Source organism: Caenorhabditis elegans, chromosome IV, assembly GCF_000002985.6.
Source record: "Caenorhabditis elegans chromosome IV".
NCBI classification, from domain to species: Eukaryota; Metazoa; Nematoda; class Chromadorea; order Rhabditida; family Rhabditidae; genus Caenorhabditis; species Caenorhabditis elegans.
Genome location: NC_003282.8, coordinates 15,444,793 through 15,472,037, shown reverse-complemented (window position 1 = coordinate 15,472,037; position 27,245 = coordinate 15,444,793). Strand labels below are relative to the sequence as shown.

Genomic DNA, 27,245 nt, shown 5'->3' with positions numbered 1-27,245 from the left:
TTTTTCTTTAAAAAATGCTGAAAATATGGAAAATTTATGAATTTTTTCTGAAAAATGCTAAAAATACGGGAAAATAATTGTTTTTTCCGAAAAAAAAGCTGAAAATTTGGGAAATTTATGGATTTTTTTTCCGTAAAAATTCTTAAAATAGAGGAAATTTATGGATTTTTACTGAAAAATGCTGAAAAATTGGGAAATTAATGGATTTTTCCGTAAAAATACTGAAAAATTGGGAAATTTATGGATTTTTTCCGGAAAAATGCTGAAAATTTGGAAAAAAAGGCCTTTCACTGAAAAATTTGCTGAAAATTGGGAAATGTATGGATTTTTTCAAAAAAAAAAATGCTGAAAAAACTAAAATTGCGTCAGCATGCACGAGAAACACGTCAACAAATCACAAAGTGCGCCAACGATCTCTGCGTCTCGTACTCTCTATGGCGTGCAGATAGAGCGCACTTGCATTATTTTCGCTTCCCTGTTTTTTTTTCTTTTCATTTCATTTTCAACTCAATTTTCATCAATTTCTCCGTAATTTTCGTTAATTTTCAGCCAAAAATGACGAAAAAAAAGGCAAAGAAGAACCAGAAAACCGGTGCCGCTGCAGCGCCACCGCACGAGTCGCAAAAAAAGGAAAAAGAAAACGATTTCGAGATGCTGGAGGATATAAAGCGAGACGAGGACTTGTTCTTCTCGGAAACTGATATTTCCAATATTTCAAAGTATTTTTTTTTATTGAGAATCAGTGTTTAAATAAGAAATTTAATTAATTTCCAGCTTTATTCGCACCACAAACAAATCCTTCAACTCTCTCGGCAACACATTCGTCGAACAATTCACAAATCGCTGCTCTCTAGCCATTTTTCAGGCTCTTGCCACATGTTTTGAGATTCATTCTGAAGAAAGGGATGATGTGATTCGTCGGTTGAATATTATTTATATAGTATGGCGCCTGCCCGATCTCGAGCCGGAACTTCGTCCAAAACCGCCGAAAAATCTGAGCGACGTGTACTCCCATCCGTACGCCACGTTTCTTTTTGCCGCCGAGCAAATTGAGCACCGAATTGAGGCGATGCTTGCGAGAATTATCGTCAGCAACAATATAAATCAGGTCGAAAAGCTGACGGCACCGGATTTTATTCAAAAAGCGGCGGCGGGGGGATTGACGGTGGTGGTGGAGGGCATCGATCGGACGGGTTTTGTGGATTGGTGTGAAGCGAATACGGATCATTGGCCAGAAGTTCATGATTCGGTGGTTCCGTTGCCGAAAGCGATGCGGGAGCTGGGATGGTACGGAAATTCGAGAAAATTCCATGAAAAAACTCGATTTTTTTCACATTTTCACCGATTTCACACACTAATTACCCAATTTTACCCCAAAAATCCTCAATTTTACTTATGATTCGCGAAAATTCGAGGGAAAAACGTAAAAAACGAAAAATTCCCGTTAAAATTCGAAAAAAATCCCATTTCTTGGGTTTTCTGAGCAAATTTTCCGCTTTTTATAAGATTTTTATGCCTAAAAAACCCGATTTTCACTGTAATTTCATCAATTTCCACCAAAAATCCCCCTTTCTTTTGGGTTTTTGGAGCCAATTCTAGCTTTTTATGCCTAAAAACCCGAGCTTTCTCATAGTCAATTTTCACCAGAAAAACCTAAAATTCTTCGAAAATTTAGCTTAAATGCTCAAATTTTTCACTAAAAATGGCAAAATTTTTGAACTTTTCACTAAAAAAGCTCAAAATTCCTCATTTTCCAATAAAAAATCCGAAAAAAAACTTCAAAAATCATCGCAAATCCTCAATTTTGCTCGAAAAATCCCCACATTTTCCAGTGAGCTAAAGGACTACACGAATCAGGAATGTAAGCCTAAAAACCCCGATTTTCACCTAAATTTCTCAATTTTTCCCCAAAAACCCCCAATTTTTCCCAGGTTTTAGTGCGAATTTCCTGCTTTTTATGAGATTTTTGTGCCTAATAACTCGATTTTAGTGATTTAAATCTTCAAAACACTGGAATGTCATCAATTCCCCCTCAAAAATCCCCCCAAAAAAAAAACCCGGAAAAAAGCTTAAAAAGGGCAAAAATGAACAAAATTTTGGCGGCTTTTCACAAGATTTTTATGCCTAAAAAACCCGATTTTCACTCAATTTTTCCAGTGAACGAAAGGACTACGAATCAGGAATGGCTGAAGCTTTCTATCCAATAATGCACAATGCTCCAACACAACTCCCTCCCAGAATGGAAGCTCTCGAGCAAGAAGATCCAATTATTCGAGAATGGCGGCTTAAAGTAGATCCAGAGAATACATCAGCAACGCCAGTGATCTATTCAATGTGTTCTGGTGATAAGATGCAGGAAGAGCTTATGCAGGCTTTTGATGAGCTCGAGCCGAGTATGTGCTCGTTTTTTGGAGCGAAAATCATTGAAAAATTGAAAAAACCACGGAAAATTGGCTAAAAATGCTTGAAAATCGAGAAATTTCGAGTTTTTTAACCTACCTAAAATTCGGGGTTTTCGAACGAAATTAGCCCAAAAACCCAGATTTTATCGAAATTGAGCTATTCCGGAGCCTTCGGAGTGCGAAAATTGTGAAAACCCACGGAAAATTGGAAAAATGACGGAAAATCACGAAAATTCGAGATTTTTAACCAAAAATTCGGGTTATTCGAACGAAATCCCTAAATTTTCACCAAAAAATCCTAAAATTCTTCATAAATTCACCTAAATCCTCAAAATTTTCACTAGAAAATTCCAAAATTAGCACAAAATCTTCCAATTTCACCAAAAAATCCCAAAATTCATAAAATTTTAACAAAAAAAATTCCAATTTTCTCCGAAATATAGGACAAAATTCTCAAATTTCTGCCAAAAAAGCTCAATTTTCCACTAAAAATCGCAAAATTCCTTAAGTTTCCACTAAAAAATCCCATATTTCCTTGAAAATTAGTCCAAAATCTTCAAATTTCCACCAAAAAAAGCCTAAAATTCTTTGAAAATTAGCCCAAAATCCCCAATTTTTCACCAAAAATCTTAAAATTCCTTAATTTTTACCGAAAAATCCCAAATTTCATCATAAAATAGCCTAAATTCTCATATTTTATACTGTAAAACCTCAAAACTAGCTCAAAATCTTCCAATTTCCACTAAAAAAGTTCAAACTTCATCAATTTCACCAAAAAATCCCAAAATTTCTTGAAAATAAGTCTAAATCCTCACATTTTTCACCAGAAAATCTCCAAAAAGTCTACATTTCCTCAATTTTCACTCTAATTTCGTCGAAAATTAGCCCAAAATTCACTATTTTTCACAAGAAAAGCTCAAAATTCCTCAATTTCCACTTAAAAACCAAATTTCCTCGAAAATTGGCCAAATTTCCTCAATTTTTTCACTAAAAAGTTCAAAATTAGCCCAAAAATCCTCAAATTTTCCCCAAAAAATCTCAAATTTCCCCATTTTTCAGCCATCGCCGAGTACCAATCAGATCTGATCGCCGGAATGACAGCTCCAGAGTGTTAGTTTTAACAAAACACGGGGTTCTGGCCGTCCTTATGCATATTTTTCGCGCTCCATTGACAATAGCCTGCTGGGCAACGCGTGGAAAAGTGTCGTGTACTCCACACGGACAAATACATTCAGTTTTACAACTAAAATCGAGCCGCGACGCGACACGCAACGCGCCGTAAATCTACACAAAATCTCTCCGCCGACCTAAAATGGCCTAGTTCGGCACACAAACTCTCTTCCATTTCAATTTATGAGGGGGAAGCCAGAATTCCGTGAAAAAAAAAATCTCTCATTTCCCCACTGCAACTTTTTCCTCACGAGGGACGAGGAAAAGTGGTTTCTAGGCCATGGCCGAGGGGGCCGACAAGTTTCAGCGGCCATTTATCTTGCTTTGTTTTCCGCCTGTTTTCTTTCGTTTTTCACAGCTTTTTCCCGTTTTTTCTTATTAAAACTGATAAATAAATATTTTTTGCAGATGCTAAAACAATTTCCAAGTTAAAAAATTATGTTATCAGTCGGCAAGTAGCGGTGAAAGTGGGCATTGTAATATGATGGATTACGGGAATACAAAACCTAAACTTTTTCTGAAACATGATACATATGATGCTTAGATGCTGAAGCTACCTGATTTTCATAACGAGACCGCTGAAAAAGTTTTGAGGTTTTCAAAATTCAACTTTTTTGGTGAAAAAGTCGAGATTTTCGCACCCTCGGCCATGGCCTAGAAACTACTTTTCCTCGTCCCTCGTGAGGAAAAAGTTGCAGTGTTCCCAACTAAATTCCCTTTTTATAATTTCCAGTAGAAGAACTAAATAAACAAATCGATTGTGATGATCAAATGTCTCAATCATCAGACTCGGCTCCACCATCAGAAGTGAGCTCAGATTTGGAGCTTGACACGGCTCTGGATATTCGTGATGGAATGACAATGCCGCTGGTGGATTTGAAAGATGAAGTTATTGAAGGATGTGTTGATCGAATTCTTGATGGAACTACTTTGACGTACGGAATGGATTTTTGTGGATTTTAGTGTGGATTTTGTGGATTTAGTGGATTTTTCAGTGTGCCTTTTTTTAGCTTGAAAATTGAATTTTTGGCCCAAAATGTGCTCTTTTCAGCTCAAAAATTGGATTTTTGAGCTTAAAATTGAATTTATTGGCAGAAATTTGCCCCAATTTTAGGCTTAAAATATATACTTGAAGCTTAAAATATGCTTTTTTAATCTTCAAATGTTCATTTTTGAGCTCAAAATGTCCTTTTTTTAGCTTAAAATGTGCATTTTTAAGCCTAAAATGTACATTTTTTAAGCTCAAAATGTGTCTTTTTAAAGCCTAAAGTGTGCTTTTTTAGCTTAAAATTAGATTTTTGAGCTTAAAATGTGCTTTTTTAAGCTTAAAATTTGCAATTTTGAGCTTAAAATGTGTCTTTTTAGGCTTAAAATGTGCTCAAATAAGGAATTTCGTTGTGAAAATCCACAAAAAATGTTAAAAAATTAGCTAAAATCTCAAATTTTCTCACTTTTTCCGTTTCCCAGAAGTGCAAAGTTGGTAACTTTTTACGATTTACTTGTGAAATTTGTGAATTTTGCAAAAAAATCAGCGCGCCGCATAGAAAAATAGGCGGAGCTTGATTTCGCAACCCTGCGGCACGGTTTTTGCTCTATTTTTTGGTGATTTTTTTTTCTATAAAAAATGCTTTCATTCGAAAAAAAAAGGAAAATCACAATTTTATTGAAAAAAAAATCACAAAAAGGTAGTGCAAAAAACCGTGCCGCAGGGTTGTGAAATCACGCCCCGCCTATTTTTCTGTGCGGCGCGCTGATTTTTGCAAAATTCACGAATTTTAACAGTAATTCGTAAAAAAAATAAACAACTTTGGACTGCTGTGAAATGGAAAAGTGGCAAAATTTGAGATTTTAGCTAATTTTTGAACATTTTTTGTGGATTTTTACTACAAAATTCGTTAATTTGAGCACCTTTTTAAGCTTAGAAAAGCTCATTTTAAGCTTAAAAATGCACATTTTGAGCTTAAAAAATGTACATTTTAAGCTTAAAAAAGTGCATTTTAAGCTTAAAAAATGTACATTTTAAGCTTAAAAAATGCACATTTTAAGCTTTAAAAAATGCACATTTTAAGCTTAAAAAAGTGCATTTTAAGCTTAAAAAATGCACATTTTAAGATTAAAAAATGCACATTTTTAAGCTTTAAAAAATGCACATTTTAAGCTTTAAAAAATGCACATTTTAAGCTTAAAAAATGTGCATTTTAAGATTAAAAAATGCACATTTTAAGCTTAAAAAATGTGCATTTTAAGATTAAAAAATGCACATTTTTAAGCCCAAAAACCCAATTTTTGAGCCTTACCCCTCTTCAAATCAGATTTCCCGCCAAAAAATGTAAAAAAAACGCAAATTTTTCCAGAACTTCCAAGTCAGATATGATGATTCAATTCGTTCGAACAGCTCTGATAACTCATCCACAATACGATCGGCTTCTGCAGGCTTCGGTGCTCGACGAGAATATTATAAGCTTCATCAGAACAAATGTCAAGTTTGCTGGCGCTTTTCTTGTCAGAAATGCGCTCAGTGAGCAGGATACGTGCCTCCTTTTTAAGAGGTTCGGAATCTGAAGAAAAAAATTCGGAAAAACCCCCGATTTTTGGGCATTTTTCGTGCGAAAATGGCTAAAAATTCGGTGTTTTCGAGGTTTTTTCAGTGAATTTTTGCAATTTTTCGCTGAAAATTTGAAAAAATGGCGGTTTTTTCCCCGAAAAACTAGGAAAAAGCACTAAAAATCCACTTTAGAAGGGCTACTAAAATGCCACTACTTTTACAAAAACTAGAAAAAAAACCCAAAAAATGGGTAAAAAATCACTGTAAAACCGTTAAAAATGATGTGTAATTTTAGCCCTTATAGTGATTTTTTTTCTTTTTTTTTTGCCCTGAAAAAAGCGAAATTTCAACAGAAAATGGTAAAAAATTGCTGTAAAAACCTAGAAAATGCGAATTTTTAAAGCAATTTTTATACAAAAAATGATGGAAATCATTGAAAATTCAGGAAATTCACATTTTTTGACGATTTCATTTGAAAATCCCCAAAAATTCGCATTAAAAATGTACAAAACACACTAAAAATGTACAAAAAATGGCTAAAAATTCCCATTTCCGAGGGGATTTCAGCGTTTTTTTAAAATCATTTTTCGCTTTCATTCCCAGAATTCCGATTTTCGGTGAAAACGACCTATTTTCCCGCGCGTTTTTCACCACCTTTTGAGATTTTTTAGGGTTAAAATGGCTAAAAATTCACATTTTCGAGATATTTTCACTGATTTTTAGCCAATTTTCCGTTAAAAATTCGATTTCGCCCTGAAAATATACAAAAATTGGCTAAAAATTCATGCCTTCGAGGTTTTTTCCCCGTGAATTTCAATAATTTTTTCGCTAAAAATCCGAAAAATGGCTGAAATTTCACATTTTTTGTGGTTTTTCCACTACATTTCAACATTTTTTTGCTAAAAAACTTTTTTTTCCAAGGGAAACTAGGAAAAAACATTAAAAATAAACTTAAAAACTGGTTTTTTTTTCCACTTTTAGTGTATTTTTCCATTTTTTTTTTACGGAAAGAGCGAAATTTCAACAGAAAATGGTTGAAAATCCCTGGAAAAACCTAGAAAATGGGAATTTTGAGCAATTTTTAAAGCGAAAAATGACGAAAAATCACTGGAAATTATTGAAAATCAGTTTTTTTCGGCGATTTTTGTTGAAAATTCTGTAAAAAAAACCAAAAATTCAGATTTTCAAAGTTTTTTAGCCAATTTTCCGTTAAAAATTTACAAAAATTGGCTGAAATTTTTTTTTTCGAGGGACTTTCAGCGATATTTGATCATTTTCTTCTAGAAAAAGCTGTAAAATAATTCGATTTTAATTCCCAGAATCCCGATTTTCTGTGAATATGACCTATTTTCCCGTGTTTTTCACCAATTTTGGGCATTTTTAGTGTCGCAAAATGGCTAAAAATTCACATTTTCGAGGGTTTTTCCAGCGAGTTTTGACCATTTTCTGTTGAAATTTCGCTGCTTTTTTCAGAAAAATTGGAAAAAAAAACACTAAAATTGCACAAAAAGAGATAAAATCACACATTTTCAAGGGTTTTACACAGGGATTTTTGACCTATTATTGTGTGAAGGAAGTGATAAGATTTTGGAATTAAAAATCGAATTTTACACCATTTTCCAGAGGAAAATGATTGAAAAACGCTGGAAAAAACCTCGAAAATGTACACTAACACTCAAAACACTAACACTGTAACACTAAAAATGCCCGAAATTGGAGGGATTTTTTCAGCGAAAAATTATCAAAATTCACACTGGAAAATTCACCTCGAAAATGCAAATTTTTAGCCATTTTTTGTGCTTTTTCAGTGTAAAATCGAATTTTTCAAACACAAAATTGGCAAAATTGGCTTAAAAATTTTGGGGATTTTTTTATAAAAAATTCCACAAAAATCGTCAAAAATCGCTGGAAAAACCTTGAAAATGTGTCAACTTTCCGCCATTTTTTGTGCATTTTTAGTGTAAAATCGAATTTTTAACGCAAAATTGGCTGAAAAAAAAAACGTTTTCAGTGTTTTTTCGTCAGTTTTTCTTTAAAAAATTGCAAAAAATGCTCATTTTCGAGGTTTTTTCCAGCGATTTTTGACGATTTTTGTGGAATTTTTTGTAAAAAATCCCCAAAATTTTAAAGCCAATTTTGTGTTTGAAAAATTCGATTTTACACTGAAAAAGCACAAAAAATGGCTAAAAATTCACTTTTTCGAGGTATTTTACTCTGAAAAAACTGTAAAAATCTAAGATTTTTTGCAGATACATGCGTCTCTGCGAAGGGGTCAATTCAACTGTTCACTCACTGGAAACAGTGCTCAAACTCTCAAAAGAATTCATAGAACACGATAAGCTTACTCAAGAGCATCGAGAAGTTGTTCTGGCATTTGTTCGTCACACGATTAGGACTTGTGAGGGTGATCGGACCGTTCGGCTTGTCGCAATGCTTGTGAAGAAGTTGCTCCGCGAGCGGGTGCTTAATGTTGAGGTCCGTATTCTATGAGGAAATTGGAGTTTTTTCGGAATTTCTGAGCAGCAGATTTTTGAAAAAAAAACCCAAAAAAAAAATGGTCCCCCAGAAAAACCAAAAAAAAAAAACCTTTTTTTCTGAAATTTTCCATTTTTCTGTGAAAAATTCCAATTTTTTCCTGAAAATCTTGAAAAATCTGGCAGTTTTTCCATAATTTTCTGATGAAAATCCGATTTTTTTCCCTGAAAATTGTGGATTTTCTGAATTTTAGGCAGTTTTTTTCATACTTTTCTAGGACAAATACGGAATTTCTGATTTTTAGCCAGTTTTTTCATTAGTTTCGCCGATTTTCTGATAAAAATTCGAAATTTTTGCTCAAAAATGCGAATTTAAGTCTAATTTTCTGATAAAAATTCGAAAATTCTCAGATTTCAACTGTTTTTTCTCGAATTTTTGCACAGGTTTTGGGTAATTTCTCTGAAAAAATGAAGTTTTTCATAATAATTTTCATTTTTCTCGGAAAAAAATCAATTTTTTTCCAGAAAAATCCAATGTTTCCCTGAAAATTGCAAAAAATACATTTTCTCCGAAAATATCAATTTTTCCTGAACATTTTAATTTCACCTTTTTTTAAACTTTTTTTTTGCTGTAAAATCCAAAAATTATTCTGAAAATTTCAATTTTACCTGAAACAATTCAATGTTTTTTTCGGAAAATTTCAATTTCTTCCTGAAAATTTCAATTTTTCTTCGGAAAAATTCGGAAATTTTCCTGAAAAACAAAACGTTCCTTAGATAATCCAATTTTTTTTTCGCTAAAAAATACAAAAATTGATCTAAAAATTGAACTTTTCTCAGAAAATTTCACTTTTTTTCTGAAAAAAAAATCCAATTTTTCCCAAAAGTTTCCATTTCTTTCAGAAAAATTCATATTTTCTCCGAAAAGTCCCATTTTTCCTTTAAAAAAACCCCTACTTTTTGGTGAAAAATCCACAAATTATTCTGAAAATTCCAACATTTCCAATAAAACTTTAAAAAAAACCCCAATTACCCCAACATTTTCCCTGAAAATTCCAATTTTCCCTTAAAATTTCCATTTTCTTTTCAAAAAAAAATGCAATTTTTCTAACTTAAGAAAAAACCAATTTTTTTTTCTGAAAATTCCCAAATTCCCATTAAAAACCGAATAACCCCCAATTATCCCTACTTCTTCCTTAAAAAACCAAATTTTTTTTTGCTGAAAAATCCAAAATTGATCTAAAATTCTCAACTTTTCTCCGAAAATTTCAGTAGTTTTTCTCGGAAAAATTCAATTTCTTTATTAAAAATTCTCTAACTTTTCTAACTATAAGAAAATTCCAACATTTCCAATAAAATTTTCAAAAAAAATCCCCAATTACCGCCACTTTTTCCTTAAAAAATCCAATTTTTTCTAGAAAAAATCCAAATTTTCCTTTAAAAAATCCAATTTTTTCTAGAAAAAATCCAAATTTTCCTTTAAAAAATCCAATTTTTTCTAGAAAAAATCCAAATTTTCCTTTAAAAAATCCAATTTTTTCTAGAAAAAATCCAAATTTTCCTTTAAAAAATCCAATTTTTTCTAGAAAAAATCCAAATTTTCCTTTAAAAAATCCAATTTTTTCTAGAAAAATCCAAATTTTCCTTTAAAAAATCCAATTTTTTCTAGAAAAAATCCAAATTTTCCTTTAAAAAATCCAATTTTTTCTTGAAAAAATCCAAATTTTCCTTTAAAAATCCAATTTTTCCTTGAAAATCCAATTTTTTCTTGAAAAAATCCAATTTTTTTCCCTGAAATTCCAAAATTCCCATTAAAAACCAAAAAAATCCCCCAATTACCCCCTATCTATTTTTTCCAGGACATTGCCGCGGACGTGAAGCCATTCACACTGAAATACACTGATAATCGAGAGTGTACAGCACTCTATCAATCAATGATTAATATGCAAAATGGTGGTGGTGGAGGAGGACAAGAGAATATGACTACATCAACTACTACAACCACCACTACCACAAAATCAAGCTCTCCAAACTCACTGAGCACCACCACAACGACGACTTCTCATAATCCGGGCGCATCGGCCACCACCACAACCACTACGGTAGTGAAGACGTGTGGGCCGGCGACGTTTAAACAAACGTCGAGAAAAGTTGTGCTTCAGGTATGGGAAGTGTGTGGCTTTTTGGCAGATTGCGGACAAAATTTCCAATTTTTTTGGAATTTTTCAAATATTACTCATAGTAGTCAGACGTGAATTTTTTTTGCAATTTTTAGGATTACGCTGCAACTTTTTCCTCACGAGGGACGAGGAAAAGTGGTTTCTAGGCCATGGCCGAGGGGGCCGACAAGTTTCAGCGGCCATTTATCTTGCTTTGTTTTCCGCCTGTTTTCTTTCGTTTTTCACAGCTTTTTCCCGTTTTTTCTTATTAAAACTGATAAATAAATATTTTTTGCAGATGCTAAAACAATTTCCAAGTTAAAAAATTATGTTATCAGTCGGCAAGTAGCGGTGAAAGTGGGCATTGTAATATGATGGATTACGGGAATACAAAACCTAAACTTTTTCTGAAACATGATACATATGCTGCTTAAATGCTGAGACTACCTGATTTTCATAACGAGACCGCTGAAAAAGTTTTGAGGTTTCCAAAATTCAACTTTTTGTGCGAAAATCTCGACTTTTCCACCAAAAAAGTTGAATTTTGGAAACCTCAAAACTTTTTCAGCGGTCTCGTTATGAAAATCAGGTAGTCTCAGCATTTAAGCAGCATATGTATCATGTTTCAGAAAAAGTTTAGGTTTTGTATTCCCGTAATCCATCATATTACAATGCCCACTTTCACCGCTACTTGCCGACTGATAACATAATTTTTTTACTTGGAAATTGTTTTAGCATCTGCAAAAAATATTTATTTATCAGTTTTAATAAGAAAAAACGGGAAAAAGCTGTGAAAAACGAAAGAAAACAGGCGGAAAACAAAGCAAGATAAATGGCCGCTGAAACTTGTCGGCCCCCTCGGCCATGGCCTAGAAACCGCTTTTCCTCGTCCCTCGTGAGGAAAAAGTTGCAGTGGATTAAAATACACATGGAACGAAAAAAAAAATTTCAAAAACAAATTTGGTAAAAAAAGTTTTTTTTTTCCAGGTTTTTTCGATTTTTCAGAAAATTTAAACAATCTTCAACACCCCTCGGCTGGGACCTCAAAAAATGATTTTGGGCCGAAAAAATATATATGCTTGCATTTATTTTTTTTTAATCGTAAAAACGTGAACTTTTTTAGTTTTTTGAAAAGTTTTTTTTTTTTTGGACTAAAAAACCCTTAAAAAATCAATTTTTCGTCGAAATACCAAAAAAAAAAGTCTCAGCCAGTCCTGGTCTCGACACGACAAATTTTCAGTTAAATTTAAAAAAAGGTTTTTTGGCAGATTGCGGACAAAATTTCCAATTTTTTTGGAATTTTTAATATTACTGAGAGTCAAACGTGAAAATTTGCGATTTTTAGGATTAAAATACACCCGGAACGCAAAAAAAAAAATTTAAAATATTTTGTTAAAAAAACAGAAGTTTTGCGATTTTAGGGATAAAATACACCTGGAACGCAATTTAAAAAAAATTTTTTTTAGAAAAATGAAAATTTTGCAATTTTTGGATTAAAATACATCTGGAACGCAAATAAAAAAATTTTAAAAATCTGTAAAAAATGCAATTTTTTTTTTGATTTTTCTAAGGGGAACTGAAACCACGCCCATTTTTCCGTGCCGCGCGTGCAAGTTTTTCTGAAAATTTCTGCATTTTCAAGCACCAAACACGCATCTCAGCAGAGCTTCGTTGTCTCGTTTGAAAATGCAGAAATTTGCAAAAAAACTTGCGCGCGCGGCACGGAAAAATGGGCGTGGTTTCAGTTCTTCTAATTCTTGAAACGATGTGCGCCTTTAAAGAGTACTGTAACTTCAAACCAGGGGTGGTGGGCGGCAATTGCCGTTCGGCAAATTGATTTGTCGACAAATTCGGCAATTTGCTGGTTTGCCAATTTGCCTGAAAATTTCAATTCCGGCTATTCGCCGATTTGCCGGAAAAATCCTTTGCCGCCGCCCACCTCTGCTTCAAAATCTCTAATTTTTGCCGAATTTTTATCGATTTTTCATAGTTTTTCTTCCGAAAATAGATTAATTTATTAAATAACTTTTTTTTTTGACTATTGGAAACATAATATATTTTTAAAATATGTATATGTGTTTCTAATTGTTTAAAAAAAAGTTACTTAAAGGAGGACTAACGGCTCGGACGATTTTGAACTTATATACCCAAAAATGGGCTCAAATGAACGAATTTCATAGTGAAACTGCTCAAAAAATTTGTCAAAAATGTTTTATGGCGGTTCAAAATTCGGGAAAAAAAATTACACTGGTTATAGCTAAAATCTCGAATTTTGCCCCCACTTTCCTGTTTAACATGTGTCCGAAGTTTACTTTTTTTTTGGAATTATCGTCTTTTATTGCATATTTTGGTAGTTTATCTTATTAAATTTCGTTGATTAAGGCACATTTAAAGCCCATAGGTAACCAGAGATCATCAAAATTGGTTACTCATCTTTGGCTTTAAATGTGCCTTAATCGACGAAATTTAGTGAGAGATAAACTACCAAAATATGCAATAGAGAAATGATAATTCCAAAAAAATATCAACTTCGGATATATGTTAAAAAGAAAAGTGGGCAAAATTCGTGATTTTAGCTAAAATCCGTGCAATTTTTTCCAAATTTTGAACCGCCATAAAACATTTTTGGCAAATTTCTGAGCAGTTTCATTTTGAAATTCGTCCTTTTGAGCCCATTTTTGGGTATATACGTTCAAAATCGTCCGAACCGTTAGTCCTCCTTTAAGTAACTTTTTTTTTAACAATTAGAAACACATACATTTTTTAAAAAAATATATTTATGTTTCTAATAGTCAAAAAAATGGAGTTATTTAATAAATTAATCTATTTTCGGAGAAAAACCTATAAAAAATCGATGAAAAATCCGCAAAAAATGAGATATTTTCAACAAGTTACAGTACTTGCTTTAAAGGCGCATATCGTTCCACTTTTAACTGAAAATTGCAATATTTGTCGTGTCGAGACCAAGGATGTGATCAAAGTTTTTTTTGTTTTCAATATTCTGAAAGATCGAAATAAAAACGTTTCAGAAAGTTGAAAATTAACATAAAATTTCATTTTTTACCAAATTTTAATTATTTTTTTTGATCTACAAATCGCAAAATTTCGCGTAAAAAATTTTTTTTTTTAAATCACCTAAAATAAAATCATTTTCAGTTCAAAAATCCGTCTCAAAATGCACATTTTTGAGTGTTTTGCCTGCAGAATCATCGTCTCTTCCTCTTCCCTCTTTTCAAATTTATTAAGAAAATCAATCGGTTTTTTTTTTTAATTAAATGTGTAAGTTTTGTGGAATTACCTATTTTGCATGATTTTTCAGATTTTTTTCTTGTTGGAAATCTTTAATTTCTGCACTACCTGCATGATTTTGACCCTGGAAATGTGGTGGAAAATTTGAAATTTTATGAGAAAAAAAAATGGTTTTTCTATTTTTCACTGAATTTTCGGTAAAAATTCTGAAAAAAAAACTATTTTTGCAATTTTTCAAGAAATTACAGAATTTTTATTCCAAAAAATTTTTTTTTGAAATAAAAAACTAATAATCTTTTTTTAATTAAAAAAATTCTTGTTTTCTCGAAAAAAAAATTTGAACACTTTTTGATTTTTTCCAAAAAAAATTTAATTTTTTTATTAAAAAAAACTTTTTTTTCACATATCGTAAATATTCGTTTTTGTGGTATTTTTAAATTACAAAAACTAGAAAAATTTATCGAAAAAATTATGCAATTTTCCAAGCAATTAAAAAAAAATTTTAATTTTTTAATCCCTCTAATGTTAGTAAATTAATAAGATTTTAGCATTTTCCAACAAATTCCGCAACTTTTTTTTTTTCAGAAATTTCAGTTTTTTCTGAAAAATTGCAATTTCTAACGTGAAAAATGTGCGAAAATTCGTACTTTTAAATAAGATTTTTAGGGAAATTTCGGTTTTTATTGAAAACAAAAAAAAACCTGTTTGCAATTAAATTTTTTTCAGCTATAATTCAGAAATTAGTGCTCTTTAAAAATGGAAAATGGTTTTCGTCGACTTCTAACAAATTTTTTAACGAAAAATCAGAAAAAAACCCATTTTTCGGTAAAATTATTTGAAAAAAAGATTTTTCTACTATTTTCGGGTAATTGCACAATATAATCCTATTTTTTTTTGAGGAAAAAAACTGAATTTTTATTTAAAAAAAAAAAATTAATTTTTGACTCAAAAAATCCAAGCATTGTCTTTTTTCAGATATATATAATTTGCAAAAAAAATTGTTTTTTTTTAAATGAAACCTATTTGATTTTTTAAAAAATCAATTTTTCTAGTTTTTTGATTGAAAACCGCGAAAATTAAATTTTTAATTAAAAAAGGATCGCTATAATCCTATTTTTCTGAAAAAAAAAATCAATTTTTGATTTCTAACAAGTTCTTTTCAAGAGAAAAACTTTAAAAAATTGCAAAAAAAATCAAAAAATGAATTGGATTTTTTGAAAAATCCAATTTTTATTTAAAATAATTTTTTTTCGAATTTCAACAAGTTTTTCACGAAAAATCCGAAAAAAAAATCCTTTTTTCAGAGAAAAATGATTGGAAAACATTTTTTTCTGAAAAATCCGAAAAATATTACATTTTTTCGTGAAAAACTTTAAGAAAACCTTTTTTTTTTTGCAATTTTTATTAATAATCCGAAATATATCCTTTTTTTTCAGGAAAAAAATGGAAAAAAGTTGTTTTCCAAAAATGTTGGTTTTTCTTTCAAAAAACCTGAAAAAATTAATTTTTTTCGTAAAAAAAAAATTTGAAAACAGTTTTGCAATTTTTGTTAAAAAATATAATTTTTTAAATTAACATTTTTCTTCTTTAATTAAAAAAAATTGGTTTTTTTCTCAAAAAATCCGAAAAAAAATTGCAAAAAAATAGTGAAAGAATTGTTACTAAAATTCCGAAAAAAAATCCCTTTTTTTCAGAGAAAAAAGATTGAAAAAACTTTTTTGTTTTCTGAAAAATCCAAAAAAAATTAGTTTTTTCGAAAAAAAAAAAAATAAGTTTTTCGAAAAAAAAAATATGTGAAAAGTTTTTTTGCCAATTTTTGACGTTTAAAAAAATTTTAAACAGAAAATCCAAAAAAAAAAACGCAAAAAAGGGTTTTTTTTTCAAAAATAGTGAAAACCAATTTGATTTTCAAAAAAAAAAAAATCAATTTGAACAATTTTGTTGTTTTTTCAGTTCATTTCGAAAAATCGAATTTTTTTATTAAAAAAAAAATCTTCCACTTTCGGCAAGCTTTTTTTCAAAAAAACAATTCGAAAAATATCCTTTTTTTTTCAAGAAAAAAATGGAAAAAAGTTATTTTCCAAAAATGTTGGTTTTTCTTTCAAAAAACCTGAAAAAATTAATTTTTTTTTCGTAAAAAAAAAATTTGAAAACCGTTTTGCAATTTTTGTTAAAAAATATAATTTTAGAAGTCGATAATTCACTTTTTTTTTAAATAAATAAAAATCTCTTCCAAAAATCCAAAAAAAATAATTTTTTTTTCGAAAAAAAAATTTAAAACCCAAGTTTCACAATTTTTGTTAAAAAATATAATTTTAGAAGTCGATAATTTCCTTTTTTTTTTTTAAATAAATAGAAAATTCGTTTTTTTTTTCAAAAAAATCCTCAAAATTTCCAATTTCTCCGCACACACACTTCCCAACCCCACCACCTCCTGCATGCCATTTCTCAACCATTCCCCCCCCAAAAAAAAAAAAAAAAAACTCTACTAAATAATATTCCAAACCCAAATTTCAGGTCTCATTTGCTCTTTTGTAAACTCTGCCGCCGCCCCAATTATCGCGTCGGGACCATCATCAAATTTCTCGATAATTTCATCAAAAAGTGACACTCACACAGTTGTACAGGCTTTTGAATCGTCGAAAGATGTAAAAAAAGGCGTTTTTCAACGCTTTTTTGTTCCAGAAAATGCCGAAAAAGGAGAAAATCGAAAAAAAATAGATAAATTTGATGAAAAATGAGTTGTTTAATTTATTATATTTTCCCCAATTTCCCCAATTTTCCCCCCTAAAAATTGTATTTTTCTCCTTCTTTTTTTCAAAAAACTGAGAATCTCACGGGCTTTGCTTTGAAAATTTTGTTCTTAAATATTTGATTTATTCCGATGAATTATCTACAGATTTCCCCCATTTTTTTCCTGATTTTGAAAATTGTTTGCTCGATTTTAATCCAAAAAATTAGCGACATTTTTTGAGAAATATCTGTGCTTTTTTTGGTTTTTTAATTTTTTTTTTTGGCTTTTTTACGTGTGGAAATTTTTTGGTGATTTTAGCCATTTTTTGATCGAAATTTCATTTAAAAAGTAAACAAAAAAAATCCACGAAAAGTCGATAAAAAACTAATTTTTTGCAGATTTGGCAATTTTATCGATTTTTCGGGTATTTTTTTCCCTGTAAGACCCACATGGCGATAATTTTTGTTCAAATTTCGAGATTTTTTATCTGAAATTGGCGAAAAATTTGTGAGGAAAAATCCATTTTAAGACGATTTTTCAGACGATTTTTTTGGAAAAATTCGAAAAATCAAGTTTTTTTAAAGGTTCTTATTCGAAAAATTCTGTATTTTTTAAAAATTACTCAAAATTTCTATGAAAACCGCGCGTAAATTTCCAGAAAATCCCCCCTAAAAATCGATAAAAATTGCGAAATCCTATTGAAAAAAATTACCTTACCGCTTTAAAGGCACACTGAAATTTTGCAATCGTGGCGAGACCTCCACAGTTGAATTTCAACATTTTTTATCTGAATTTGGCGAAAAATTGCACGGGAAAGCCGCATTTTCAAGCGATTTTTTTCAGAAAAATGAAGAAAAAAAAGCATTTTAATTTCCCACGTGGCAATTAATTTAATGAAAAAATTCAAATTTTCCATTCAGATTTGAAGCGTGCGCCTTTAAACAGGTACGGTATTTGAAAATTTGCGAAAAATCTATTAAAATTGCAAAAAAAAAAATGTTTTGTTACCGTATCCCATTTAAAGGCGTAAGCGGCAATTTTTCCAGTCGTGGTAGGACCCTGATCGGGGGCAAATTTCCAAATTTTTATTGATTTTTTGCGTAAAAAACCCAAAAAGTTGCAAATTCCCAGAAAAAACAGACCGTACCCCATTTAAAGGCGCTTACAGTATTTACATGAAATTTCGCGAAATTAAAATGCTTTTTTTTCTTTATTTTTCTGAAAAAAATCGCTTGAAAATGCGGCTTTCCCTGCAATTTTTCGCCAAATTCAAATAAAAAATGTTGAAATTCAACTGTGGAGGTCTCGCCACGATTGCAAAATTTCAGTGCGCCTTTAAAGCGGTACGGTAATTTTTTTCAATAGGATTTCGCAATTTTTAACGATTTTTCGGGGATTTTCTGGAAATTTTCGCGGTTTTCATAGAAATTTTGAGTAATTTTTAAAAAATACAGAATTTTTTGAATAAAAACCACAAAATTTCCGTGGTAAACCAAAACCTTTAAAAAAAACTTGATTTTTCGAATTTTCCCAAAAAAATCTCTGAAAAATCGTCTGAAAATGGATTTTTCCTTAATTTTTCGCCAATTTCAGATAAAAAATCTTGAAATTTGAACAAAAATCATCGCCATAAAGGTCTTACAGAGAAAAAAATACCCGAAAAATCGATAAAATTGCCAAATCTGCAAAAATTAGTTTTTTATCGATTTTTCGTGGATTTTTTCGGAAAAAAATCGATAAAATTGCCAAATCCCAACTAAAAAAATTACCGTACCACGGGCGCATGCAGCAGTACTTTTTCAAATTTTGTCGATCGTGGCAAGACCTCTACAGTTAAATTTCGACATTTTTTCACCTAAATTTGGCAAAAAAATTGATTGCCGGAAAAGCCATTTTCATACAATTTTTAGAGAAAAAAAAATGAAAAAAACCCATTTAAAGGCGCATGCAGTATTTAAATGAAATTTCGCAATCATCGTGGCGAGACCTCCCTCTACAGTCAAATTTCGAGATTTTAAACGATTTTTTCCGCAAAAAAAAAATCCAAAATTCCAATTTTCATTCCAAAACTCTAAAAAAAATTTCAAAAAAAAAAAAAATTTTTTTTGTTTTTCCAGATGTCATCCGATCAGCCGGCGGCGGCACCACATCTAACGGGTACTTCATCGAAAAATTCGTGTCTTTTTCTCGATTTTCTCATCACAATTCCGCCAAAAACGCGACAACGGCTCCTTCAGAAGCCGTCATGTGGTAAATAAGCGGCGTCGCGCACAGAAAAATGGGCGGAGCCGCAATTTTTGCAAATTTTTTGCAACCCTGCGGCACGTTTTTTTGCTCATTTTTTTCGATAATATTTGTTTTGATTGTTCTTGTTTTAATTCGAAAAAAAGCTCTTAAAAATGAGCAAAAAAATTGCAAAATTTTGGCTTCGCCCATTTTTCTGTGCGACGCCGCTCAGAAAAATGGGCGGAGCCTACGTTTTGCAATTCTGCGGCGCGGTTTTTTGCTTTTATTTAGTTTTACTATTTTTTTTTAATCGAAAAAAAAATCAGAAACATGGGCAAAACCGCGCCTCAGGGTTGCAAAAAATTGCAAAATTTTGGCTCCGCCCCTTTTTCTGTGCGGCGGCGCTCACTTTTTTTTTGCAACAAAAATCTCGAAATTTCCAGCGTTTTTCATCTACCGTATGCTTCCTCCAATTGCCCAACAAACCACAATTCAATTGATTTGGAAAGGAAGTTTTCCGTACGGAGAAAATTGGAAATTTTCAGATTTTTTTCCAAAAAAAAAAATTTTTTTCTTCCAGAACAGCTTCAGACGTTGAGGAGACGAAAGAAATTGAGGATCAAGTGAAACTTTTGAAAGATTTAGGTTTAGTACATCGTCAGACGACGGATGGGAAGCTTAATATTGATGTGAGAATTTGGAAAAATGGAGGAATTTTGGCTGGAAAATTGAAAAAATTGCAGAAATTTGATTAATTTTCGATAATTTTCGGCTCTGAATGACAGAAGGACAGAAAATTCGCCGAATTTTATTGTTTTTCTAAAAATTAAAAAAAAAAAACAAAATTTTAAGGATTTTTCCAATTTTGTAAAAAATGTTGATTAGGCTCCGCCCACTTATTGGCTATTCCCGGTTTCCTGGTTAATTTAACTGATTTTTTTTTCGGATTTTCGGACTCTTTCCTTTGGCGGATCAATTGAGAGCAGGAAAAAATCCGAAAAAAAATCAGTGAAATTATCCAGGAAAACGGATCGATCCAATAAGTGGGCGGAGCCTTTTATTAGGCATTTTTGTAAAAAAAATGTTTTTAATTAAAAAATTTTTAATTTTTTAACAGCTATAATCGGTCGATTTTCTGTCATTTAATGGGAAAAAATTCGGAAATTCTGAAAAAACGGAGAAAATTGGATTTTTGTGATTTTTCAACGCAAAAATTGCAAAAATCCGATAATTTTCCAATTTTTTTTGAAGCATTTTGCATTTTAAAACAACATTTTTCGGCTCTGAATGGCTGAAAATAACTGTTTTTTTTTTCAATTAAAAAAATCACTTTTTTATGATTTTTTCAATTTTACAAATTTTTTTAAGCTTAATAAAATTGACATTTTTTTTAAAGTTATTGTCTGTCATTTAGAACAATAAAAGCGTGAAAATTACCTAATTTTCTAGAGTTTTTCAGTTTTACAAAAGTTGTTGACTAGGCTCCGCCCACTTATTGGATATATCCGGTTTTTTCTGGCTAATTTAACTGATTTTTCTAAGGATTTTATTTTCCAATATGGTGTCTCAAAATGGAGAGCAGAAGAAAAATCCGAAAAAAAATCAGTTAAATTAGCCAGGAAAATGGATGTATCCAATAAGTGGGCGGAGCCTAATTAGCTACATTTTTACAAAATTTTTAAAAAATTAAAAAATTATTAATTTTTTAAACGTTTACTTTCTGTCATTTAGAGCTCGAAAAACGTAAAAATTAACGGATTTAAAAAAAAAAATTTCCGCCGATTTTTCACTTTTTTTTTAGCACTTTTTTCTATAAATTCTCTCGCAGAAACTTCAAATTTTCTTCAAAATTTTCAGACAGACTACAAGCGATCCTACATGTATGCGGCAATGCTCGGCGCCGCGCAAATTTCGAGTTTAGTTTTGGAACCGAATGAGGGAAATCGTAGAGGAAAAGATGTTGAAAAGAAGGCTGTGGAGAGATGGGATTGTATTTTAAGGTGCTTTTAAAGGACGGCTACTGGAGAAAAAAAAATCGATTTTTTCAAATTTTTCGTCGGGAAAATTGACGATATTTTCCCTTTTTTTCACATTTTTTTGAGAAAAAAATCATTATGAAATTATTCGAGTTTTTATTTTAGAAAACAAATTGAATTTTTTGGCAAAAAAATCGGAATTTTTCGAAATCGAAATTATGTTAATTTTAAAATAGTATAAAAATACTCCAGAAAAATTTTTAAATCGGAAATTTTTGATCTTAAAAAAAGTGAATTTTTGGGTACAAAAAAACTTATTAAAAAAAAAAATTTTTTTTGAAACATTTTTGAAAAAATAATTAATTAAGTTGTTTTAAATGTGGTGGAAAATGAATAAAAATCAAATTTTTCTGAAAAAAAAATCTAAATTAAAAAAGAATGGATATTGATCGAAACATTAATTGTTTCAAAATTCTGGAAAAAACCCGAATTAAATCCAAATTTTTTCCTAATACCTAGTTTTTTCCTGATATAATAAGTCAAAAAGTACCCTAAAATTGAATTTTTTTCCGAGAAAAAATCGAAAAAAAACTGAAAAGAAAACTTTAAAAAAACTCGAAAAAATCCAAAAAAAAAATCTCAAAATTTTTTTTTTAAACACTAAAAAAACCGAAAAAAAACCGAAAAAAAAAATTTTAAAAACCCCAAAAAAAAAACACTTTAAACACCAAAAAAAACCGAAAAAAAAACGAAAATTCGAAAAAAAACCCTTGAAAAACCCGAAAAAAAACTTTAAAAACCGAAAAAAAAATTTAAAAAACCCCAAAAAAATAACCGAAAAAAAACGCGAAAAATCCAAAAAAAAAATCTCAAAATTTTTTTTTAAAACACTGAAAAAACTCCAAAAAAACCGAAAAAAAACCGAAAAAAAACTTTTAAAAAATCTCAAAAAAAAAAAACGAAAACTCGAAATAAAACCCTTGAAAAACCCGAAAAAAAACTTTAAAAACCGAAAAAAAAACACTTTAAACACCAAAAAAAAACAGAAAAAAAACTCGAAAAAATCCAAAAAAAAAATCTCAAAATTTTTTAAAAAAACACTAAAAAAACCGAAAAAAAACCGAAAAAAAAAATTTTAAAAACCCCAAAAAAATAACCGAAAAAAAACGCGAAAAATCCAAAAAAAAAATCTCAAAATTTTTTTTTAAAACACTGAAAAAACTCCAAAAAAACCGAAAAAAAACCGAAAAAAAACTTTTAAAAAATCTCAAAAAAAAAAAACGAAAACTCGAAATAAAACCCTTGAAAAACCCGAAAAAAAACTTTAAAAACCGAAAAAAAAACACTTTAAACACCAAAAAAAAACAGAAAAAAAACTCGAAAAAATCCAAAAAAAAAATCTCAAAATTTTTTTAAAAAACACTGAAAAAACTCAAAAAACCCCAAAAAAAACCGAAAAAAAAAACTTTTAAAAATTCTCAAAAAAAAACGAAAACCCGAAAGAAAATTTAAAAATACCCTAAAAAAAACACTTTAAACACCAAAAAAAAATCTCAAAAAACCCTAATTTTTGCAGATACCTAGCTCTTCCATCCGAAGAAAACACTCAAGCCGTCTCCGAAACCACCAGAAATTTATTCAAAAAAGCCAATTTCACAAGTGGTGGTGATACACAAATCGAAATCACCACTTTTGGTTTTCAATTTCTCCTTTTAAGCCCTGTCAAACAAATGTGGACATATGTTATCGAATATTTAAAACTAGAAATGAGCCAAGGACAGGATATTGTCGAAGTTATTGAGCCATTGATACAAATTGTGCTCTTGGCGAATAGAGGTATAGAACTCAGCAGCTCAAAGAGAGCACCACACACATAATATCACACCTTCCCTAGTACAAGTTGCAGGATTCAAAGCCGAACGGGAATGTTATCAAATCGATGCGAACTGGACGGAGCCACAGAATGAGCTGCTCAATCATTTGAGAGAGCTCGGCGTTATTTTTATTAGGTTTTTAGAAAAAAAAACATTTTTTAAGCTTAATATATTGATGAATATATTGAATGGAAAAATTTAGGAATTTTTACTGAAAAATCAAAAAAAAAATTTTTTTTTTAACAGTTATTTTCTGTCATTTATCAGGAAAAAAATCGGAAAAAATTGAATTTTTGCGATTTTTTAACGAAAAATTGTAAAAATCCGATAATTTTTTAATTTTTTTAAAAGATTTTGCAGTTTAAAACAACATTTTTCGGCTCTAAATGACTGAAAATAACTGTTTTTTTCGGTTTTTTTCTGCTCCCATTTGAGACGTTACAGGAAAGAAGAAAATCCAAAAAAATCAGTTAAATCAACCAGGAAACCGGATATAGCCAATAAATGGGCGGAGCCTAATCAGCAATTTTTTTTTGTACAAAATTGGAAAATTTTCAAAAATCCGTTAATTTTTACTTATTTCGAGCTCTAAATGACAGAAAACAAATGTTTTTAAAAAATCAAAATTCTTTGTTTTTTTTTAATTTCGCAAAAAATGGCTTACTAAAATATTTTTGAGGACCCACCACGAAAAAGGGGAGGAGCTTCGTTTTTTGACTAAAAAAAATTTTTACAGAAAATAAGAAAAAAAACAAAAATGAAATTTCTTGTTTTTTGGGTTTTTTATTACAAGAAAACTTTTTTTTCTAGCATTTTTCGTTTTTTTAGCAAAATAAATTTCTGAATTCTGAAGAAGATTTTGAAAAATCGTTTTTTCATTCAAAAAAAATCAATATTTTTGGTTTTTCGTTTTTTTTTATTGAAAAAAAAATTTTTCTCAAAAAATTTTGAAAATGTATTGATTTTTTCCAGAAAAAAAAATTATTTCTACAAAAAATTTAGAACAACCCTCAAAATTTCTCTTCTTTGGGATCTTTTTATTCCAAAAATTATTTTTTTCTGAGAAAAATTAATAAAAACAAACTATTTTTTTCAGAAAAATTGGATAAAAAATTATTTTTATCAGAAAATTTTTTTTTTTCAAAAAATCAAAATTTTCTCGTTTTTTGGGTTTCTTATTCCAGAAAAAAAAAACGAGCATTTTTCGTTTTTTTTTTAATTTTTGAATTCTGATAAAAAATGAAAAAAATTATTTTTTGGTTTTTTTTATTCCAAAAAAAATTTTTTTTTTAATAAGTTTTTTTTTTTTTAGTGAAAAATTGAAAATTTTTCGGGATATTTTTTATTGAAAAAAAACACTTTTTTCATAAAATTGAATAAAAAATTATTTTTCCCAAAAAAACATGTTTTCAAAAATTCAAAAATTTCTCGTTTGGGTTTTTATTCCAAAAAAAAAATTTTTTTGAAATAAAAAACTAATAATCTTTTTTTTAATTAAAAAATCTTGTTTTCTCGAAAAAAAAATTTTGAACACTTTTTGATTTTTTCCAAAAAAAATTTAATTTTTTTATTAAAAAAAACTTTTTTTTTTTCAAAAATCGTAAATATTCGTTTTTGTAGTTTTTTCTTGTAGTAATTACAAAAAATAAAAAAATTTATCGAAAAAATTATTTTCCTTTTTTTTAATAGTAAGTTTGTCATGATTTTTTAGTTTTTTTTTTCTTAATTTCGAAAAAAATTTTTCAAAAAATAGCTAATTTTCGTTTTTTTTTTTTGGGTTTTTCGACAGAAAATTTGAAAAAAAATTCTCTGCGCCGCAGTTTTACAAAACGAAGCTCAGCCCCCTGTTTTTCTGTGTGTGACACTGACAATCCCTCCAAATTTCCAGAAAACGAAAAGACGGAGTATTCTTTCTAACTCAACTGCTCACCCATCTGGCCACCAACGAAACAATCGATGACGTGTCAGCGGAGAAGGTCTCGAACGGAAAAGTTATTGTGGAGACAAATTTCCGAGTGTACGCGTACACTTCGTCACTGCTACAACTCGCGATTATCGCCCTGTTCACTGAAATGACTTATAGGTGATTGTGATGACGTTGTGGCCGAGTTTTTTGTTTTGTTTTCCACGGCCACGGCCATGTGTGTGGATTTACGCGGTGGCTCGTGTAGTCCACCTACTGAAAATGCTGAAAATTTCAACATTTTTGATGAAAAATTGATTTTTTATTGAAAAATGTGTCATTTTTCGATTTTTACCACCAAATTTGAATGCGAAATGATTATCCAAAATTCTCCTCGAGGAGTACACACAGAAGCACGTGGTGCCAGGCTGCTGCGCAATTACAATTTGATCTACAAAAAATGCGGGAATTTTTCGTTGAGCACAACTCTGCGTCTAAGCTCCCGCATTTTTTGTAGATCTACGTAGATCAAGAGACACACTCTGACACCACCGCTTGGTTCTCCTCGAGGAGTACACAAGGAAATACACGCCGTAGATCTACTACTCCGGATTTTCAGATTCCAAGACATGTCTGTCGGAATGATTACACGTGAATCCGTACGAGGAGCCCTGCAACACGGAATCACCGCCGCTCAGATCATCTCGTTCCTCCGTGCCAACGCCCACCCACAATGCATCGCCACGTCGGGGCCTGTGAATTGTCTGCCGATTACGGTGGGTTACTGTACTGCGTACTGCACAACATATCTGACGCGCAAAATGATGTCTCTTAGCGAAAACTACAGTAACTCTTTAAATGACTACAGTAGTCGATTTAAAGGTAGAGTACCGAAATTTGAGACTTTGCTTTTTTAGACCAAAATTGGTCCAAAACTACCGAATTTCGTAATGAGACGCTCTGAAAATTTCTCAAAAAAAAGTTATGGCGGTTCAAAGTTCGGCAAAATAAGGCCCATTTTCAGCTAAAATCGAAATTGTTTTCCAACTTCTCGGTGTCACAACAACGCCTGGAACCTAATTTTTAATTAATTATCACTTTTTAATAAATATTGTGGTCTTTGATTAGGCGTTTATTCGTTGATTTTTGTACATTTATGGTCAGTGGGGCACAATAATAAATGCACTTAAATCAACGAATAAACGCCTAATCAAAGACCACAATATTTATTAAAAAGTGATAATTAATTAAAAATTAGGTTCCAGGCGTTGTTGTGACACCGAGAAGTTGGAAAACAATTTCGATTTTAGCTGAAAATGGGCCTTATTTTGCCGAACTTTGAACCGCCATAACTTTTTTTTGAGAAATTTTCAGAGCGTCTCATTACGAAATTCGGTAGTTTTGGACCAATTTTGGTCTAAAAAAGCAAAGTCTCAAATTTCGGTACTCTACCTTTAAATCGACTACTGTAGTCATTTAAAGAGTTACTGTAGTTTTCGCTACGAGACATCATTTTGCGCGTCAGATGTGTTGTGTGCAGTACGCATTCTTAGAACTCCACGCCAAATTTTTTTTATTTTCCAGGTAGCCGATCAAATTCGCCTGTGGGAAGACGAACGTCGTCGTATGAACCTGAAAGACGCCTACATTTACTCTCATTTCGAGTCGGAAGACGAATTTCATGGTGTCTGTGAGTATGCTCGACAGCAGAACATCCTCCTGTGGTCTGATAATCAGCAGAAGCTTGTGATTGTTAATGAGGATGGACATGAGCTCGTCAGGCAGTGGTACAAACGCGAGAAGAGCAAGACTGGAGCAGGAGGAGAAGCCAGCAGCAGCACATCGAGCGCCTGAATTTTTATATAATTTATGATGATTTTTTTATTTTTCTATTTTTTCTATTTTCCTATTTTTTTGTAATGATCTCGGTTGGTTAAAATAAAAGCTATTTTGTTTTCTACAAAGAGCTTCGGCATCCCAGGGAGACTTGATTTTTGGGACTGAAAAAATTGGAAAAAAAAAACTTTTTGGCTACAGTAACGTTTTTTTTTCTTCCTCTGCGACTTTAAAGGCGCATGCATTTATACGAAATTGTGTCTTGATCAGAGTTTAAATAACATCAATGGGTGCACGGGGTGGAGTCAGAAAGTCCCATTTCGCTTTGATCTTCGAAAAAACGCGGGAGTTGAGACGCAGACACCTCGTCTTATTTCGCATGGTTAAGAGCGTGCTGACGTCACAATTTTTTAATTTTTCTGAGAAACAATTCCCGCATATTTTGTAGATCAAAATGTGATGAGACAGCCTGACACCATTGCGTGCGCTTTTGAAGTCGTCGTATTTTGTGATTGTGGAGACCATTGCCAGACACGGCCCGGCAAAGGGTACATCAGTGTAAACGCGCTCTACTGATAATTGCAGTTTAGCCAGGTTTGGGCGCGTTTTAAGGAAAAAAGCTTTGGTCCAAAAAATTTTGAATTTAATTTCGAACATTTTTTATATGCATCACAAAAAAACTGGACCAGCCGTTTTT

General features: G+C 31.0%; 2 protein-coding genes and 1 non-coding gene across 11 annotated transcripts; 2 read left to right on the top strand and 1 right to left on the bottom strand.

Annotated features, from left to right (window-relative positions):
* Window positions 1-543: 543 nt before the first annotated feature.
* Window positions 544-16,911, top strand: ntl-11 (the record flags this gene model as incomplete). 6 transcript variants are annotated; one of them, NM_070459.5, is made up of 10 exons in its annotated part: window positions 550-719; window positions 775-1,287; window positions 2,158-2,393; window positions 3,462-3,512; window positions 4,306-4,507; window positions 5,927-6,121; window positions 8,367-8,592; window positions 10,451-10,753; window positions 13,907-14,029; window positions 16,517-16,901. In NM_070459.5, 9 exons carry the CDS (start codon window positions 556-558, stop codon window positions 13,937-13,939), a joined length of 1,923 nt encoding a protein of 640 aa, NP_502860.2. The 6 variants fall into 6 exon arrangements, with proteins under 6 accessions (NP_001294106.1, NP_502860.2, NP_001122830.1 ...); NM_001307177.4 differs by lacking the exon at window positions 13,907-14,029 and having other exon boundaries at window positions 544-719; window positions 10,451-10,693; window positions 16,517-16,911; NM_001380548.1 differs by lacking the exons at window positions 550-719; window positions 775-1,287; window positions 2,158-2,393; window positions 3,462-3,512; window positions 16,517-16,901 and adding an exon at window positions 3,993-4,023 and having other exon boundaries at window positions 13,907-13,939.
* Window positions 6,323-6,343, bottom strand: 21ur-13768. Its single transcript, NR_063034.1, has one exon.
* Window positions 16,912-18,850: 1,939 nt separating the features above from the next.
* gtf-2H4 (General transcription factor IIH subunit 4) lies at window positions 18,851-26,670 on the top strand (the record flags this gene model as incomplete). 4 transcript variants are annotated; one of them, NM_001268934.2, is made up of 9 exons in its annotated part: window positions 18,851-18,983; window positions 19,403-19,478; window positions 19,540-19,648; window positions 20,817-20,959; window positions 22,512-22,771; window positions 22,842-22,944; window positions 24,698-24,892; window positions 25,332-25,488; window positions 26,297-26,670. In NM_001268934.2, 9 exons carry the CDS (start codon window positions 18,851-18,853, stop codon window positions 26,564-26,566), a joined length of 1,446 nt encoding a protein of 481 aa, NP_001255863.1. The 4 variants fall into 4 exon arrangements, with proteins under 4 accessions (NP_001255863.1, NP_001263824.1, NP_001255864.1 ...); NM_001276895.4 differs by having other exon boundaries at window positions 22,830-22,944; window positions 26,297-26,667; NM_001268935.3 differs by lacking the exon at window positions 18,851-18,983 and having other exon boundaries at window positions 19,420-19,478; window positions 26,297-26,566.
* Between the last annotated feature and the right edge of the window lie 575 nt (window positions 26,671-27,245).